Genomic DNA, 19,271 nt, shown 5'->3' with positions numbered 1-19,271 from the left:
TTAAATTAAAAAAAAAAAAAAAAAAAAAAAAGAATACGGAACCTTCCAATGGAGGGGATGGGATGTGGCACTCAGATAGTGGGAATTGTATAGAATTGTAGCCCTCTTATTCCATAATCTTGTCGATCATTATTAAATCACTAATAATTTTTAAAAATCACTCATCTGTTTTTGGGATGCTTGCAGGCTTGAGTTATTATAAACTGTGGTGCTATAAACTTAGGTGCACAGGAATGTCTCAAACTTTTCTGAACCTGCAGGAAGCTGCAGAATCTGGCCGAAATGCCTTTTTCTACCTCCTCAGGACCACTATATCTTTAATACATGGCTTTGAAACTACCTTGTTGGGGCCTGGTGGGACTCAGTTAAGTCCACACATTACCATGTGTAAGAACTTGGATTTGAAGGCAGAAGTTGAAAAAACAAGATCAGAAGAGAAAACACAAGTAGAACCTGAACTGGAGTTGGTGTGTTGCACCAAAGTCAAAGACTCTGGGGTGTGTGTGGGGGGGAGAGCACAGGTCCGAGAAAAAGATGACAGAGGACCTAGTGGGGGTTGTATTGTTATGTGGAAAACTAAGAAATGTTATGCATGTACAAACTATTGTATTTACTGTAGAATATAAAACATTAATTCTCCCAACAAAGAAATTAAAGAAAAAAGAAGAAGAAGAACGTGGGTCTGAGCCCCTGGCCTCACCTGCAGAGGGAATGCGTCACAAGCAGTGAAGCAGGTCTGCAAGAGCCTAGCTTGCTCCTTCTCTCCTCTCTCCCTCTTCATCTCTTCATCTCCCTCTCTGTCTTATTTCTTCCTCCTCCTCCAGTTCTTTTTACCTTATTCAATAAAATAACAAAAGAAAAAGGAAAAATTGGCCTCTGAGAGCAGTGGATTCAGTGTGTAGGCACTAAACCCCATGATGATAACCCTGACCCTGGTGGCATTAAACAATGAAAAAAAAAAAAAAAAAGAAGGAAGGAAGGAAAGGAAAAAAAAAAAAAAACCACCTCCTACACGAAGACTTCTCAAAGAGATCTCTTCTAATTTTTAAAAAAGAAAATTCTTATGACCCTTTCAATTTTAATGTCATATCATTTTCTTTGTTCATTATTTTTTCTAGATTAACTTGCCCATTGAGTAAACACTTCCTTAATTAAATAGCAGTAGCTCACACAATAGCCATAAAAATGCATTTTGATCTGATATCTCTCTCTTTTGTTTTATAATTTTCATTTCTGAAAAACTGAGAGAAGCCAATCTCTTATGAGGAGTTAATAGTGAGAATCCAGTGGTTGTTTCCTTGTGCTTATTGCCACCCTGTGAGAAATAAAGGCAACATGGGAGCAAAAAACCATGTTCTTTACAATTTGATTAAAAAGCAGTTTTTTTTTTCTTTTCATATTTCAGCCCTGGAGTTTAAAATTTTTCCCTTTCGTCACAGAGGAAGGCAAATCATGCCACCGTTCTGGTTGCAGCTCTCTGACCGGGAAACACGCTTGCAGGTGTCTCATCTATTTGGCTGCCTCTCTGATTCCTGCCCCTCACCCCCCTGCAGGCCTCCTTATTGTGCCTCAGGTCTTTCTGATTCTTTTCTGCCCTGACTGTTCTCACCAGTCTACTCCTACTCACTAAGATAGCTCCCTCACCTTTTTAAAGACTTATTCTCAGAAGCCATTTTCTGAAACAAGCACCCACCCCGTTTAGAACGGTCTCCCCCTGCCATCAGTCTCACCGGAAGTAGAGAAGAATACTTGCTGGGGCAAGATGTAATTCCAGGGGCCCTCAAGGAGAGAGGGATGAGTTAAATTTTATAGGTTTTGCAGTTGAGATGTGTCAAGATGAGCTTCTTGGATTTGGATTCGGCTTCAGAATAGATGAAGCAATAATAACAACAATAATCCCTCCCTCTGGTATAATAGTGACTTTTGATAACACAATCTGAGAATTTTTTCTTATTGTACAATCCCCAAAGAGAAGCTAGCTCTGTGGTGTCAGTACTTCCTCAGTTTTGGATTTAATAAGCTGCTCAACATCTAAACCACAAGACTTATATCTGCTAATACTCCTCTCCTTGATGAGCATCTGGAATCCAACAGAACCCGAAGGTGACCAGTCGTGTGTGTGTGTGTGTGTGTGTGTGTGTGTGTGTGACAGAATAATCTTAGGGGATTATTTATGATCACAAAGGAGACTAAGAAAAAATTTTCTGAATTTGGAAATGGAGCAAAAGGATCACTGGTGTCCTTCTGGACTGAGGCCCAGAGCAGACCTGGCCAGATTAATCCTATTCATACTCTGATTTCCCGAGTGTTTGTTGAGCTGCAGAAGGAAGTGTGCCTTTGTGTGACTTGCTGTGTACTATGAATTGGAGGGTTTTACATTCTGTTAAGGCAGGTGTTAATTTATAGAAACACTGACAAGTCATGTTTCTTGACTATAAGAACACATATGAACTGTGTCTATGGTGATATGAAAACTAAAACCACAACACACCTAATGAAAGGAAAATAGATATTATTTTTATTATTTTTATTCTATTTATTTTAACAAGACAGATCGTGAGAGAAAGATACTAGACTGCTGGCCAGCTCTGGTTTATGCTGGTGCTGAGGATGGAATCTGCAACCTCAGAGTCTCGGGCATGAAAGTCTTTTTGCAAGGGGCCGGGTGGTGGAGCACCTGGTTGAGTGTACACGTTACAATGCGCAAGGGCCCAGGTTCAAGCCCCCGGTCCCCACCTGCAGGGGGAAAGCTTCACAAGTGGTGAAGCAGGGCTGTAGGTGTCTCTGTCTCTCATTCTCTCTGTCCCTCCCTTCCCTCTTGATTTCTGACTGTTTCTATCCAATAAATAAATAAAGATAATAAAAAAAATTTTAAAAAAGAAAGTCTTTTTGCATAATCATTGTGCTCTCTACCAAGCAAGGGAATATAGAGATTATTATGAATACTACCCAAAAAAATTAAAAAGAATCTCCTTTCCTTGGAACTAAACTTTCCTCATTTTATTCCACATTTTCTGTACTACTTAATGTCTTCTGATACTCTTTAGAATTTATAGTTTTTACATTTGTTGTTATTTCTTTAACAGACAAAATGGAAACTCCACAGGGGCAAGTTGGTTTGCTTGTTTGTTTTTTGTCCTATTTGTCACACTGATGAACCTAGAGCGTTAGCACTGTGCCAGGTATATGGTGCTGTTTAACACACAGGGAACAAGTATGTCCCTTGACTTAGAAAAAAAAAAGTTGAGTGATTCTCAAACTTATTTGGCCTTGCTTTCCGCTAAGAAAAACCTTTAATGCAGTGACACATTCACAATGGGAGGAAAGGTTTCGGGAAGCCACACTCACGTGCAGTATACTTTGATAATTTGTGGTAGTGGTGGTGGGAGTGTTCATCACCAGGGCTTCACCACTTGGGGCTGATTTTTCAGATAGAAGAAAAAAACAGAGAGGCATAACAAAAGAGGGAAACTATAGTATTAAAGCTTCCTCTCTCTTTCTCTCCCTCTCTACATCCCGTCACTTTCAATTTCTATCTCTATAATAAATAAATACAAATTGGAAAAAAAATTAAAGCCTTGTTTTTTTTCTTTTTGAAAATAACAACTTCCAGTGAAGTAATGATTATTTCATAACTCATTTGGGTAAAAACATCAATAACACAGTGCCAAGTTTCTTGCCTCATTAGTTTATCTATATAGGATCAACATTAAGTGTTGGCTAGTCAATTGCTTTGCTACAAAAAACTTCCTCCAAGTCATTGATACTAGATTGTTAATGCAATGTCTGCCTTATCATCACAATCCATCTAGTATGTTAATTATGTTATCATTTTTCAGCTCCTGGTTTTTATGCTTCTGTTATTCTAGAACCACAAAAGGAGAAGCATGAGAAAAAGAGATGAGATGATCCTGGGCTCCAGTCAGGGGTGTTTCTCAAGGTCAGAGAAAGCATCCTGAAGTTCCCAAGTCACCCAAGATCAATTATGTAGGGGTTGGGTACACATTTTACAATCCACAATGACCTGGTTCAAGCCCCTGGTCCCCACTTACAGAGGGAGCTTCATAAGCAATGAAACAGTGCTGCAGGCATCTCTCTTTCTCTCTCCTTCTCTACCTCTTCTTCCCTCTTAAGTTCTGTCTCCATCCAATAAATAAATAATACATACAAAAAAAGAACAATAAAATGGTTGATTACTATAATCACCAGTACCATCATGAAACAGCTACTATTCATTTCACCAGCATTCAGAAAATCATTTTCTTCCACACCAGTCTACCTTGACTTTATAAATGTTTACCTGCCTCCTCACCAGCCTCTCTTGCTTTGAATCATCTGTGGCACTTGTCAACCACTGGCTCTGTTTGAGGCTTTAACATCTTGTCTCAGCCCACGGCCTCATTTATAGCTCTGTGGTTTTGAAATAACTCAGTTCACCAGTGAAGTAAAGGGCAGTATTCACTGACAGAAAAAATAACACGTACAAAGTCGTGTGTCGGACCAGATCCTATTATCAGACTATGAAATGCGTTTTTCTGGCAGACAGACAGTGTTTCTACTGTGCCTGCCTTGTTTCCCCTTCCTTCCCCATGTCCTGTTTGGGGGTAGCAGTGTCTACGTGGCCTTAAGTTGTTGGTTTGCTTTTGTGTTTTCTTGTCTTCAACACTGCAAATTTCAGTTGTGAGTTCCAGTTATGTGTAACTACAACAATTTTAAAAACTGAAATAGGAGGGGGCTGGGTGGTAGTGCAGCAGGTTAAGTGCACATGGCGCAAAGCGCAAGGGCCGGCATGAGGATCCCAGTTCAATTCCCCAGTTTGACCCCAGCTCCCCACCTGCAGGGGGTCGCTTCACAAGCAGTGAACCAGGCCTGCAGGTGTCCGTCTTTCTCTTGCCCTCTCTGTCTTCCCCTCCTCTCTCTATTTCTCTCTGTCCTATCCAACAACAATGACATAACAACAATAGCAATAACCACAATGACGATAAAAAAAAAACAAGGGCAACAAAAGGGGAAAAAAAAAGCCTCCAGGAGCAGTGGGTTCATGGTGCAGGTACCAAGCCCCAGCAATAACCCTGGAGACAACAACAACAAAAAAACCTGAAATAGGAAACTCAAGTGCAGGCCTGGTTTAAAATACCTCATGTGGATAGTGCACGGCTTTGCCACGTGGATGGATAGTGCAACTGCTTCACTTCTTGTGAAGCTTCCCCCTTGCAGGTGAGGACCAGGGGCTTGAACCTGTGCCCTTGTACACTGTAACATGTGCTTGTTACTGGGTGTGCCACCACTAGGCCCTTATACAAATAAGGCTTTTTTATATAACGTATTTTTGAAAAGTCCAACAAAATGAGCTTAAGTTCCCAAACCCCAAAATTACACCAGGATTTTAAAAGCTTACTTTGGCCTTCATTTTGCCTGGTTATAGCATTAGGCACTTATCTGTGCCTAATAGAAGTATAAGTCCTTATAGAATCTCAAATTTGGTTTCAAATGTGCTAAGGAATCTTATATTTAGTAATGACTAGTCACAATGGAAACTAGGTTAAAGATTAGGAATTTTACTAGGATACTAGGAAAATTCACAGATTTGTGGAAGTGTTCTCTGGACTCTAAGAATTAGACCTGTAGGTAATCTTTGCTGTCAAGGAAGACAGTTTCTCTCTTGCTGTGTGTGCACATGTTCCTCCGACCCCCATAGTCCCAGCTTAGTTTCCTTTCACAATACTTCTTTTTTTCTTCCTGTCATCAACTCCAGGTTCACTTCCTTCTACTCCAGATAGAGAAGAGACTCAACTTTCAGGGTCTAGCTGTTCACATTTTAGTTCATTCCGCAACAGATGATTCTGGTCACGTAATTTGATCATCACTGCCTCAGAAATTCTCACTCATTATGAACTATCAAATCCAAATAATTTTAGATAAAAAAATTTGTGATACGGGGGGACCCCTATTTTCTCTGTTGAGCTATTTACCAAAACTCACAAGTTACTAACCCTCTGCTCTAATTAGTCTGGTATTATTAGTTTTAGAACAGTAACTCCTTATTTCTGAAATAGTTGAAACTTGAGGTGACTGTGGTTAGTGAAGTAAGTAAGGAGGTAAAAGATAACTGCTGGATGGTATCATTTTTATGAGGAATGCAGAGAACTGAAATACATAAACTTTCAAAAATAAATAATCAAACTCTTGCTAAGTCTTTGTGAGAATTATGGTGGTTATAGCTGGGGAGGAGGGACAGAACTTTGGTGGTGGGTGTTACAGTTACACCCCATAACCTTGTAAACCATGATTAAATCAGTAATAAAAATTCTTATTTCCAAATCTTTAATTTCTACTCTTATATACTCTATTGCCCTTTTCCAGACACCCAAAAAAGATTCATCACGAAGAATATTTTGAAATTTCTTTGCCTCCAACCCTACCTTCCCCAGACATAGTAGGTTAGAAAAGAGATACCAACTCTTTTGTTTAATATATGGACTTAATAGTTCTGAGTAGTCTTCCAGATGGTTTAGTGAAATGTAACCTAGCCCCAAACACCTTGGTGGAGAAAGTCAACAAAACTGGTAAAAAAAAAAAATCCACTTACTAGATTTTTAATAATTAATAATTTTGATCTTTTAATGAATCTTTAAGCATTTGCAGTTTTTATTTTTACAAAACTGATGAGTTTGAAATATAAGACACTTTTCTTTGTGAATTTTTGGAGCAACTTGAACTATTATGGTAGGAGGTCAGTAAATTAATAAAGAGTTGTGGAAAGATGAAGGGCTGAGCCACTTGGAAAACCATATGTCATCCATTGTTTTGTGAAAACTGAAAGCAAAGCCAAGTAAACAGAGCATCAGCTTCAAAAAACAATACAATAATTTGAAGTAGAAAATCCTCTAAACCTGAAAATTTCAGCTATTTGGATTATATGTTAGTTTTTTCATAAGAAAAATAATGTGCAGGGATAGGCTATAGCTCACCCAGCAGAGCACACACTTTGCCACTTGAGAGGACCTTGGTTTGATCCCCCTAAGCCCACACGGGAGCATCACCCAAATGGAGAAGCTTCATGAGTGATGGAATGGCGCTGTTGTCTCTCTCTCTCTCTCTCTCTCTCTCTCTCTCACACACACACACACACACACACACACACACACACACACTTTTTGCCTCTCACTTTCTATCTGAAAAAAAAGTAATGCATGCTCATTACATAAAAGAAAATAAGAGAAGCAGAATGTTTAAAGAATATTTAAAATGCCCATAGGGAAGCACACAAGTTACTATGTGTGAGGACATGGGTTTGAGTGCCCAGTTCTCACCTGCAGGGGGAAGCTTCACAAACAGTGGGGGCAGGCTACAGGTATCTCCTCTTTCACCCAATTTCTCTACGTCAAAATTTTTTTTTAAATTTTTTTATTATCTTCATTTATTGGATGGAGACAGCCAGAAATAGAGAGGGAAGGGGGAGATAGAGAGATAGATAGATAGATAGATACAGATAGAGAGATAGAGAGAGAGAGAGATAGATAGAGAGAGAGACCTGCAGCACTGCTTCAGCACTCACAAAGGACCAGGAGCTTGAACCCTGGTCCTTGCACACTGTAATGTGTATACTCAACCAGGTCCGCCACCACCCCACCCCCTCAAAATTTTTTTAAAGTACATAAAGACCCACAATTCCACTCAATAGAGACAACTATTATCTTCGTGTGTAAGTCGTTCAGAACCCTGTACTATGTATATTTATTATATGCTTGTACGCATGAGTTCCAAAAACTCCGATGTATTACGTGTGCTTTATATTAGAGTGACTGATGACTATTTGTAGCTAATAGATAATTGGCTCCATTCAACCCCTCTTCTCTGTGTTATTTCAGCTAATCTCTACTGTCACCCCTTTAGATCGTCTCAGTGAATCTAAAAACTATCAGTAGTACAAGATATTCCATAATATTTGAGTAGACAGTAGGATATAAATTCCCAGTGTGGGAAGCCAGGCACTGCTTCACTTATCTGAGAGAGAAAAGTAAAGACACTCTGGAGTAGTAATGGGTATAGAGGTGATTTGGAAGGAAAATGAAGGCAGGAACATGGAAAAAAAGGGGGTGACAAGGCAGAGAGAGAGAGAGAGAGAGAGAGAAGTTATAGAATCAGCCCATATCTGCGACTTTGGGATAACAGCTGTAGTTTCCCATGGAAGGTTGGGACACAGAACTCTGGTGCTGGGAACTGTATGGAATTATACCCCATTACCTTATAATTGTATAAATCACTAGTAAAAATAGAACAAAAGTTTGCAGTGATTTTTTTTTCTTGTCATCACTTGATCTTCACGGCTCTTGACTTTTTGAGGTAGAGAGGCAAGATGGAGAGTCAGAGTGAGAGATACCAAAGCACTGAAGCTTCTTCCAGTGCAGTGGGGCCAGGTTTCAGCCTGACTTGTGTGCATGACAAAGCAGGTGCACGACTAAGTTGAGCTATCTTGCTGGCCCTTGCTACTTGGATCATTCTCCTTTTTATGCACTGGACTTCAGGTTGCTAACAACTGGTCTCAGTCAGTGTAATTAAAATTGTTTGTAGGATTAAATTAATCCATTAATAATTATTCCATTTCAATTTTTCAAATCTGAATAATGATAGCAAAAATGTGGCTCACTACCTCTAGATTATATTCTTAAGATTTATATTTTTTATATATATTATAAACGTAGGGGTTGAATTGTTATGTGGAAAACTGGGAAATGTTACACATATAAATCTACTGTATTCTCCTGTTAACTGTAAACCATTAATCTCCCAATAAAGAAATAAAAAATAAAATAATGAAAATGAAAAAAGATTTATGATTTTTTTATAAGAGAAAGAGACCAAGGAAGACGAGTACTTAGAATGTTCATAAATTATTGATAGGAGCATAAATAGTACAATAATTTGGGGAACTATTTGACAGTTTTTATAAAGTTAAACACAGGCCCTGTCTATAGCCTAGCAATTCTGCATGTAGGTATTTACCTAGGAAAGTGATAAAGGCTACAAAAATCATTGTACAGGCACAAGAGAGAGTTCACAGAGTAGGGGGCTTGTGTCCAGTCTTCAGACATATGGAAACAGACCCACAGGAGGTCAAATGGTGGCTCACTTGGTAGCATGCACACAATACCATGTTCAAGGACCTGAGTTCAAAATCCTCAGTCCTCACCTACAAGGGGAAAACCTCACAAGTGGTGAAGCAATGCTGTTACATGTCTACCTTTTTCTTTGTCTCCTTTCCTCCTAAAATCTGTCTCAGAAAGAAAGGGAAAGTGGGGTAGGAGGGGAGGAGGCGGTAGCTGCCAGGAGCAATGAACCCCAACTCCAGAGATAACCCAGGTGGCAATAAGAAAATTCAAAAAGAAAAGAATATAATATAATCCCCAGGGTCAACCAGCTCATAAGAAGGTGGAATTACAACAGCAAATTCACATTCTTACTCACTGTCCCCAGCCATCTTGTGACTTTTCCTTTTGTTGAGAGCAGAATCTAATCTTCTCATTAGGCAGCTTCTAGAAGAGCTGGACTTCTGATTGGCTGAGATCAGACTGGACCAGACTGAGAGGCCAGAGCCCAGTGAGGATGCTGAGTTGTTCTATGTGCACTGGGCAGACATCATTTAGGTGTTCCTGTGAAATGCTTCTTGTTTTTGTTCACAGTAAGGGAGGTTTTTCTTTGTTTGTTTTTGCCTCCAGGGTTATCAGTAGGGTTTGATGCCTATATTACAAAATCCATTGCTCCTGTGGTCATTTTTTTTTTTCGTCAGTTTTTTTGGATAGGACAGGGAGAAATTGAAAGGGTGGGAAGATAGAGAGGGAGAAAGAGAGAGAGACACCTGCAGACCTGCTTCACTGCTTGTGAAGCTGTGGGGAGTCAGTGGCTTGAACTGGGATCCTTCAGCATGGCCTTCTCTTCCTTCTTCTTCTAGTGTTTGCCCTTCTTCCGTAGCCAGTCAACAGGTCAGGTTGAAAGCTGTCAGGAGCTGCTTGTTGCTGGCTTTGAAAGTGACTGGGATCCATGTGGATTCAGTCGGCTAGGAAGGATCGTCAGTTTCCCCAATGAATGGGTATGTGCCCATAACCAGGTGCACTATCGCCCAGCCCCCAGAAAGGGAGGTTTCTAATCAGCATCATCATTTATCAACAAGACTTTCTATTTTCTTTGAATACAATGTTTGTCAGCTATTTATATTTTGAATGTGAGTTGTCTTCATTGTGTTGTTAACTTTGGATAAGCTGATGTATGTTTAGAGGAAATACAGCTTATCAATATTTTTCTATTCTTTAAAAAATTTTTATTTTTTTATATGAGAGAGAGAATATGAACAGAATACTGCTCAGATCTGACTTATGGTGGTGCTGGGGATTGAACTTGGGACCTCAGAGCCTCTGGCATGAGAGTCTTTTGCAGAACCACAATACTACCTCCCCGGCCCCCCACTTTTTTTTCTACTCTGATTAGTGCTCTTGTATTCTGAGAAATCTTCCCCTACCCTAAGATCAGGAGGCTATTCTCTTTATGTTTATAGTTTTATAAAATTTAAGGGGCCAGGTGGTGGCACACCTATTTAAACACACACATTACAGTGCACAAGGACCCAGGTTCAAGCCCCTGGTTTCCACTTGCAGGGGAAACACTTCAAGAGTGGTGAACCAGTTCTGCAGGTGTCTCTCTGTCTCTTTTCCTCACTATCCTCTCCTCCCCTCCCCTCTCAGTTCCTCTCTGTCTCTATCCAATAACAATAAATGATTTAAAAAGATTTATAGTCTTAGTGTTTACTGCTTAAACTTATTTTATGCAAAATGTAAGTTGTTTTTTTCTCATACATTTTCCTAGTAGTTGTAGTAGGATCATGAGTTGATTAAGACTTTTGTTGGGTAGTTGCCATCTCCCCCTGACTTCTGCTTAACCATATGCCTATATAGGGATTTTACTGATCCAAAGCTTTGGTCTATTTACATAAATCACTTTTACATAAAGCACTCCAGGGCATTGGTGGTTCTATGATTCTCTCCTGCTCCACCCCCTCCTTGTCACACACTGATCCCTTCTTTGTCACACTCTGATTTTCACCAGTCACTTTTCTCTCCACCCTCTCTATATCACATCCTGTTTCCACCCTACTTGGAGAGTATAAAAACAGCTGCTCTTCTGATTAAAGACACCTGGAAATTGCTTTCCGGCTCCGAGAGTTCCAGAGTGTATCTCCTGCGGAAGTTGGTGCAGCACGAGTTCCTGATCCCTCTCCCACACAGCAGCCTAGATCAGCTCCAGTTGAGTTCTCTCCAACCCAGAGAGCACTAGCTCGGGAAGAAGTACCCTCAGGCTATCCCGGCAGACTTTCTCTTTGTCTTTTATGTGCCGTAGTGAACCTGTGGGAAATCAATCAATGGGTCAAGCCCATTGGCCTTAGACACAGTTTTGTATTCTCTATTCTTTGTCTTTGATCTATTTATCTGTCAGCGTGCCAGGATCACCACATATTAACGTAGCTTTATTGTAAACCCTGCACTCAGTTAAAGCTAATGTTAATACTTAACTTCTTTCTAACTTTTAAGTTATTTTCACTGTTCTATGCCTACAACTAATAAACTTTTTACCAAAAAAAAAAGTTGATATTTTAGATACACTTGGCTTGTACTCTGTGCCCTGAATCTGCAGAAAGTTGGGTCTGCCCCTGAATTCCGAGGTTAAATATTTGAGTTGGTCTTTTAATTCATCCTGCTTATTCCTCGTTGGGATAAACAAAAATTGTGATACCATCTACTGGATGCTGATTGAGAGATGAATACAAAATATTTAAGTTGGCTTTTTAATTTTTTTAAGTGTATTTATCATTGGATAGAGACAGAGAGAAACCTGCAGCCCTGCTTCATCACTTATGAAGCTTCACCCCTGCAGGTGGGGACCAGGGGCTTGAACCCAGGTCCTTGTGCACTGTAGTGTGTGCACTTAACCAGGTGCACCACTGCCTGGCCCCCTTAAGTTGGCTTTAATAACTCAAGTCAATTTGATAACTCTCAGTCTCCTAGGATAAACAAAAAATTCATGGTGTGCTCAAAGGTGTGAAGCTGGTTCTTTATATGAAGCCCATCCATTAATTAAAAAGAATACAATCCAGAGTCAATTAAGTAGCAAGACTGCCTAGCACATTCTTTTTGTCATTAACTTTTCGGTGTATGAATAATAATTGCCGTCAGCACAACACATTCATATTTTTCTACTGGTGGCTGGAAAACAATGGAAATGACTGCAGACATGGCACCATTCACTGTGGCTTGACCTACCTCGAAAATAAACTATTGGTTCCAGGTGACAACATCACTGGGGTTAGTCATTAGGTTAAGTTTGATAGAAAACAAGTGCAACTAGCACTGGGGGTTGAAATATGCTCAGTTTTGCCTCACAGTCAGAGATGCATTCACCATGGATTTCTTTTTAAATATATTTTGTTTTATGTTAATGAAGAGATATAGGGACAGATCCTAGAACACTGCTCAGCTCTGATTTATTATGGAGGGACTGGGGATTGAATCTGGAACTTTGGAGCTTCTGGCATGAAAGTCTTTTTGCATAACAATTATGCTGCCTGCCCAGCCCTCACCCTGGTTTTTTTCTTCATAGGCTCATGCCAAAGTCTGGCATCTCTACAACACTTCTTTTCGTCCAAGCCAGGGAGGCCAGGTGTCCATTGCCCTGAGCTCCCACTGGATCACTCCTCGAAGAATGACAGACCACAGCCTCAGGGAATGTCAAAAATCTCTTGACTTTGTACTCGGCTGGTTTGCCAAACCCATATTTATTGATGGTGACTATCCCGAGAGTATGAAAAATAATCTTTCTTCTCTCCTGCCGGATTTTACTGAATCTGAGAAGCAGTTCATCAAGGGAACAGCTGACTTTTTTGCTCTTTCCTTTGGGCCGACCTTGAGTTTTCAGCTCCTGGATCCTCACATGAAGTTTCGCCAGCTAGAATCCCCCAGCCTGAGGCAGCTCCTTTCCTGGATTGACCTTGAATATAACCACCCTCAAATATTTATTGTGGAGAATGGCTGGTTTGTTTCAGGGACCACCAAGATAGATGATGCCAAATATATGTATTACCTCAAAAAGTTCATAATGGAAACCTTAAAAGGTAGGATTGTGGATAACATTCTAGTTTCCTGCCAAAATCCAGTAGAAAAACAATCTGTAAGATGATCTGCAATAAACTATGAAAATTCATACTTCATCATAATGTAGAAATTCATTCTGGCAATAGTAGGTCTGTGTTTATGTAACACCTTTCTCATTTGGGTCCTTGAGGGATTCAAATCAATTTCCAGAACTCATTTTGCAAATGAATAACTGGGTTATATAGTGTGAAAGTACCTTTCAGAGTTACTGTTCCCGATTTTTAGATTCTATGAATGATTAAATAAATCCCAGGATAGCTAGGTTCCTGGTTCCTGTGCCTTCTTTGAGTTCTTATCAGTAGCACTAAATAAAACACATTTTAAGAAGATAGAAATATCAACAGCTTCTGAGAAAATTCTTTTAAAAAATTTATTTATTCATTACACCTGGCACAGCACTAGATAATAAAAAAGGATAGAAAGTAGAATGGGGGGTCTGAAGGTGGCATCCCCTGTGGACTGCACAGGTTACCATGCACAAGGACTCAGTTCTACCTGTAGGGGAAAGCTTCATGAGCAGTGAAGCAGTTATAAGTTGCCTCTCTTCCTCACACCCTTCCCTCTTGATTTGTCTCTATGAGATGGGTAAATAAATAAATAAATATGAAAAAAGAGAGAAAGTGGAATGAAACATGTTTCTAGGACAAAAAAAAAAAAGCCTACTAGAAATGTCGAGAGCTCCAGATGGGACATAGTGGAGATAATCATCTAGGTGAGGCCATTTTGTTGTAGAGAGACCATCGTCAGCAAGCCCATGGGTCTACCAAAGAAAAAGCATCATAGCTCCTTTGCTTTGTTAGGTGACACCCCTCCCTCCAGATGCCTTTGATGCATAAGCCCAGTGCCCAGCAAGGGGTCATGCCTCTCTTGTTGTCTTCTCTCTGCAGCCATCAGGTTGGATGGGGTGGATGTCATTGGCTACACAGCATGGTCCCTCATGGATGGCTTTGAGTGGCATAGAGGCTACAGCATCAGGCGTGGGCTGTTCTATGTCGACTTTCTCAGCCAGGATAAGAAGTTGCTGCCGAAATCTTCTGCCTTGTTCTACCAAAAGCTGATAGAGAAAAATGGCTTCCCTCCTTTGCCTGAAAACCAACCCTTAGAAGGGACATTTTCCTGTGACTTTGCTTGGGGCATTGTTGACAACTACATTCAAGTAAGTCAGCTGACAAAATCAATCAGCAGTGTCACCAAGCCCTATCACTAGTAAGTAGTGCTTCCTTACTAGGCTGGTTGCCATGACACGATGTCCATTCTTCAAGGCCAAACACGGTTCTCCAGTGAAAGCACGTGGAGCGCACAGTTTGTAACACAGCTCCCTTCTCCCTAACTTGGTCTTGCACTTCAAATCAGCTGCAAAGGGGATCAAAATTAAAACAGAGGAATATTTAAGGTTTGACAATATAGTAAAAAAGGTAAAATGTTTTCTCTCTTTTGTATGTGTGTGTATGTTTCTAGAGTCTTGCACAAGTATGATTTCACTGCTTCTGGCTAATGAATTTTTCAGAAGAGGGGGTTTCAGGGGAAATGTAGAGAGGGAGAGACACACCAACCACAGCAAGTGCCAGGTCCTACTGGTGTTCAAACCTCTGGGAAGAGCGCAGGGCAGGGCAGGCACTGACCAGCTGAACTTTCTTCATAAACAAGACAATGTTCCAGTTGATGTGAGATCTCAGTGGAGAGACTGAGATTGAGGCAGGAACATGAGGTAGAGACCTCAGGTATAATGGGAGCCTTCAAACTTGTAGAGATATCCTGAGAAAGAAAGCCTTTGCACCAGTGACTCACTGATGACAATGTCACTCCGAGCAGTAGTTAGTGCTTCAAAATGATCAGCCAGTGTTTACTGAGTATGTGTTATATGTAGCTAGTCATCAATATTATTTTTACTCTTTTTTTTTTTGTCTGGTTATTTACTGGGTAGAGACAGAGAAATAGAGAGGGTAGAAAGACACCTGCAGCTCTGTTTCACTCCTTCTAAGCTCCCCTTGCTGGTGGGGAACAGGGGCTTGAACCCAGATTCTTATGCAGTTATAACATGGGCCCTCAACCAAGTGTACCACAGCCCAGCCCCCTCTTTCTAATTTTAAAGGAGTTTCAAGTTTGACTGAATACTTTCCTAAGTGTTTAGTGGGTGTCTGATGTGTACAAAGCTCTGTGTTGGCTTCTGGAGTTGCTGAAATTGCTGAATTGAGGGGTGCACACATTGAGAAGAGTTAAGTTACTCTATTAAGAGAAAATGATAGGAAAGCCAGAAGGTAACCAAATGAGAAGAGATGGTGGGAAGGAGAAAGGCTTTTGCCACATTACTTCTGAGTAGAGTGTGGATGTAGCCAACAAGACAGACACCAAGTTCTGGCTCCACAGACCAGTGCTAGGTCTTAGATGGTTGAGTCCTTCTGGGCAATTCACTGGGCTTCTCAGGGAGTAAAAATACCACCCTTCCTTCTGCCTTCTCTAAGCTGAGGCCCCTTTAGTAGGAGAGAGTACAAGAAAAAAATGTGGTGTGCTCTGGGAGGTGGCGCAGTGATAAAGCTTTGGACTCTTGAGCATGAGGTCCTGAGTTCGAGCCCCCAAAGCATATGTGCCAGAGTGATGTCTGGTTCTTTCTCTCTTCTCTGATCTTTCTTATAAATAAATAAATCTTGAAAAAAAATAAAAAGAAAAATTGTGGGGCCAAGTGGTGGCACACCTGGTAAAGCACACACTTAGTAAACATGAGGACCTGGGTTCAAGTCCCTGTCCCCCACCTGCAGGAAGGAAATTTCACATGTGGTAGAATAGTGCTAGAGGTGCCCCTCTCTATATTTCCCTGTCTCTATCAATAGATATACATAAATTTTACTAAAAATAAACAAACAAAACAACAGCCACTGGGAAAAGTGTAGTCATCAAGTAGGCACCGAGTCACAGAGACAACCCTGGTGGCAAAAAAGGAAAGAAACAAACAAAAAATACCAAAGGAAAGAAAAAGAAAATGGAAGCTTCTTAACACATATCATGTACAAATGGGGAAGGAAAGATGAGTAATTTCTTGAGGTAGTTTAAGAGTTAGGATATAGGCCTAATCTTAGGAGAGAGTAAATTAGTTTCAGTTCACAGATGAATAGGTGTGAGGTACAAAACTTTGACAAGGTTTGGGTGTGGTGTTTGCCTTCTATTCTCATCTTGTCTCCATGACAATCTCTCTCCCTGTTAACACAATGTTTTACTGAAGGGATTCATGGCTAGTAAGTTCTTTGTGGAGGATTTATCATTAGCATGATAAGGGAAATTCAGAGAAGGAGTTCCATTGTGTTTGCAGTTTTTCAAGTGCCTGTAGCTCAAAATAATATACCAGAGGGGTCTATTGTGGAGTGGCATGTCCTGAATTAAGTTTTGGGGTGGCCTCTTCTGTTATACCTCAGTTCAAAAGAAATATCTAGCCTAGGAGGTGACCAGTGCTGGACTTGGAAGCATCAGTTCAATTCTTGGCAGGTGAGGCTCTGGTTCCCTTTCTCCTAAATAAATAAATAAGAAAAATTAGAAAGGATATGTTCATCCAAGGTCTTCTAGTTGAAACAGGTTGCTGGCTTATAAATACAGAAATTATATCTTTTTATAAGAAAATAAAATCCGGGGGCCAGGTGGTAGTGAGAGAGCTAAGTGCACATGGCAAAGCGCAAGAACCGGGGTAAGGATCCTGGTTCGAGCTCCGGGTTCCCCACCTGCAGGGGAGTCGCTTCACGAGTGGTGAAGCAGGTCTGCAGGTGTCTGTCTTTCTCTCCCCCTCTCTGTCTTCCTCAGTTTCTCTCTGTCCTATCCAACAACAATGACAGCAATAACAACAATAATAGTAGCAACAATGATAAACAAGAAGGGGCAACAAAAGGGAAAAAATGGCCTCCAGGAGCAGCAGATTTGTAGTGCAGGCACCGAGCCCCAGCAATAACCCTGGAGGCAAAAAAAAAAAAAAAGAAAAGAAATCATGCTTTTTTTCCCCCCCTGTTTTATATTATTCTTGTCTTTTTCAGACTATCCAGTTAGTGTCAGAAGCAGCTTCAGACTTAAACCCCTTCCCTACATTTCAAAGGCAGCTGGGGTGTAGGAGTGGGGTGACTGAGCAATCCTTCCTCTAGGTATCTAAGCAAAGACAAACTTACTAATCCAGAAAACTACAGGTAGCCCTGCTCCAACTATCACTGGAGCTCTACTCACATGAGACATGTTTGAGATGTATCCCAAACATCAACCTCTGATTAATGGATAAAGAATATGTGGTATTTTACACAAGGGAATACAACTCCACTATCAGAAGAGATGGCATCTTGGGAACAAGAGATTAACACACTGGGCAGAACATGAGCTCGAGATATGAGGTTTGACCCTGGTACCACATAGGAGCATCATGGATAATACCAGGAAGCTCCATGTATGATGGGACAGTACTGTGGTGTCTCTCCTCTCCCTGTATCTGCCACTACCTTTCTCCATCATCCCCTCACACCCACCCCACCCCCAGAAAAAAATATAAAATGGGCCTGGGGAGGCTACTCAGCTATATCCCATATGCACAAGGCCTTGAGTTCACTCCCCACTGCTACATTAAAAAAAGAAAGAAACCTTTAACCTTTGCTATAACATAGACAGCACAAGAAGGGATTGTGTTAAGTGAACTAAGTCAGAGGGAGGAAGTCACATACCAGATAACCTCACTCACCTGGCACATATAAAGAACTAAAGCAAGGGGCCAGGCGGTGGCACACCTGGTTAAATGCACACATTACAGAGCATAAGGACCCAGGTTCAAGCACCTGGTCCCCACCTGCAGAGGGAAAAACTTCACAAGCGGTGAACTAGGGCTACAGATGTCTGTCTCTCTATCTTCCCCTCCCCTCTCAATTTCTCTGTCTCCATTCAATAATAAGTACAAAATAAACCAATCAATAAATAGAATCAAAGCAACGGAGCCCACAAAAGCCAAAGGAAAAGAACACTTAGATTCTGATGCTGAACTGATGTTACTGAGTTAAAATGTTTATTTAGGAGGGTCGGGCCTAGAAGGGGAGGAGGAACTCAGTGTTTGTGGGGGAGAGAAAGTGACACTTTGGTGGGTGTTACTGTACCTTAAAAAGTATGCATCCTTGCAAACCAGCATTACCTCAATGGCTAAATAAATAAATAAATAAGTAGAAAATGTAGGGCAGCTGAGAAATATTGTGCTATTTGACCACAGCTGTGGGTCCTTCTATCTGACCCCTCTTTGGGGTTTTTCTCCCTTCTTTGTCTCTCCTTCCCCTCAGCCCATCTCTTCCTTACCTACTCAGTGCCTCCCTAGCCTACCTGTGCTCCCAAGTAGGGTCCACAGGGGGGTAGAGATTGTTGGGAAATTGTGCAGATGTGGTTGAGTTAGGCAGGGCCCACAAACCACCCTATGCTAGTATGGTCCATCCCTTCTCCTGGCTAGTCTTTAAACCTCTTAAATTAGTAAGACACACATTTCACGTGAAAATAATACCTCATCACAGGTCTGACTTAGTAGGCTTATTCCCACAAGTGCTCACTGAATTTGGAATTATTTTCTCTACTGCTAAATCTGTTTTTCTTTTTCTTCTTTTAAAGATTTTATTTATTTATGAGAAAGATAGGAGGAGAGAAAAAGAACCAGACATCACTCTGCCACACTTCCTGCCAGGCATCGAACTTGGGACCTCATGCTTGAGAATTCAAAGCTTTATCACTGTGTCACCTCTCAGACCACTCAAGTCTGTATTTCTATAACCATTAAAAGTTATTAATGAACACAGGGACAGAAATTGTTCCTTACTGAGGAGAGCTATTTTCTCACTGGCCACTGTTTGCAGAAAATTTTTTCTATCACACACTGATGAAAGGGTCAACTATCACTTAATTTTTTAATTAACTAATTATCTTATTCCCTTTTGTTGCCCTTGTTTTATTGTAGTTATTATTGTTGTCATCGTTGTTGGATAGGACAGAGAGAAATGGAGAGAGGAGGGGAAGACAGAGAGGGGCAGAGAAAGACAGACACCTGCAGATCTGCTTCACCGCCTGTGAAGTGACTCCCCTGCA

General features: G+C 40.8%; 1 protein-coding gene and 1 long non-coding RNA gene across 3 annotated transcripts in view; both read left to right on the top strand.

Annotated features, from left to right (window-relative positions):
• LOC132538640 (uncharacterized) overlaps positions 1 to 19,271 on the top strand; it is a 915,711-nt gene that overhangs the window by 156,598 nt on the left and 739,842 nt on the right. The window lies entirely within an intron of this gene.
• KL (klotho) overlaps positions 1 to 19,271 on the top strand; it is an 88,402-nt gene that overhangs the window by 14,745 nt on the left and 54,386 nt on the right. For both annotated transcript variants that reach the window (XR_009549997.1, XM_007520296.2), the window contains exons 2-3: positions 12,649 to 13,159; positions 14,087 to 14,355. Coding sequence is in view for 1 of the 2 variants with exons in the window: in XM_007520296.2 (XP_007520358.2) it covers positions 12,649 to 13,159; positions 14,087 to 14,355 (780 nt within the window). In the remaining variant the exon portion in view is untranslated. The remainder of the gene's footprint in view (positions 1 to 12,648; positions 13,160 to 14,086; positions 14,356 to 19,271) is intronic.

The sequence above is a fragment of the Erinaceus europaeus genome, chromosome 5 (genome assembly GCF_950295315.1).
Source record: "Erinaceus europaeus chromosome 5, mEriEur2.1, whole genome shotgun sequence".
In the NCBI taxonomy this organism is placed as follows: domain Eukaryota; kingdom Metazoa; phylum Chordata; class Mammalia; order Eulipotyphla; family Erinaceidae; genus Erinaceus; species Erinaceus europaeus.
The sequence above is the reverse complement of the archived record's forward strand: the minus strand, read 5'-3'. Positions and strand labels throughout refer to the sequence as shown.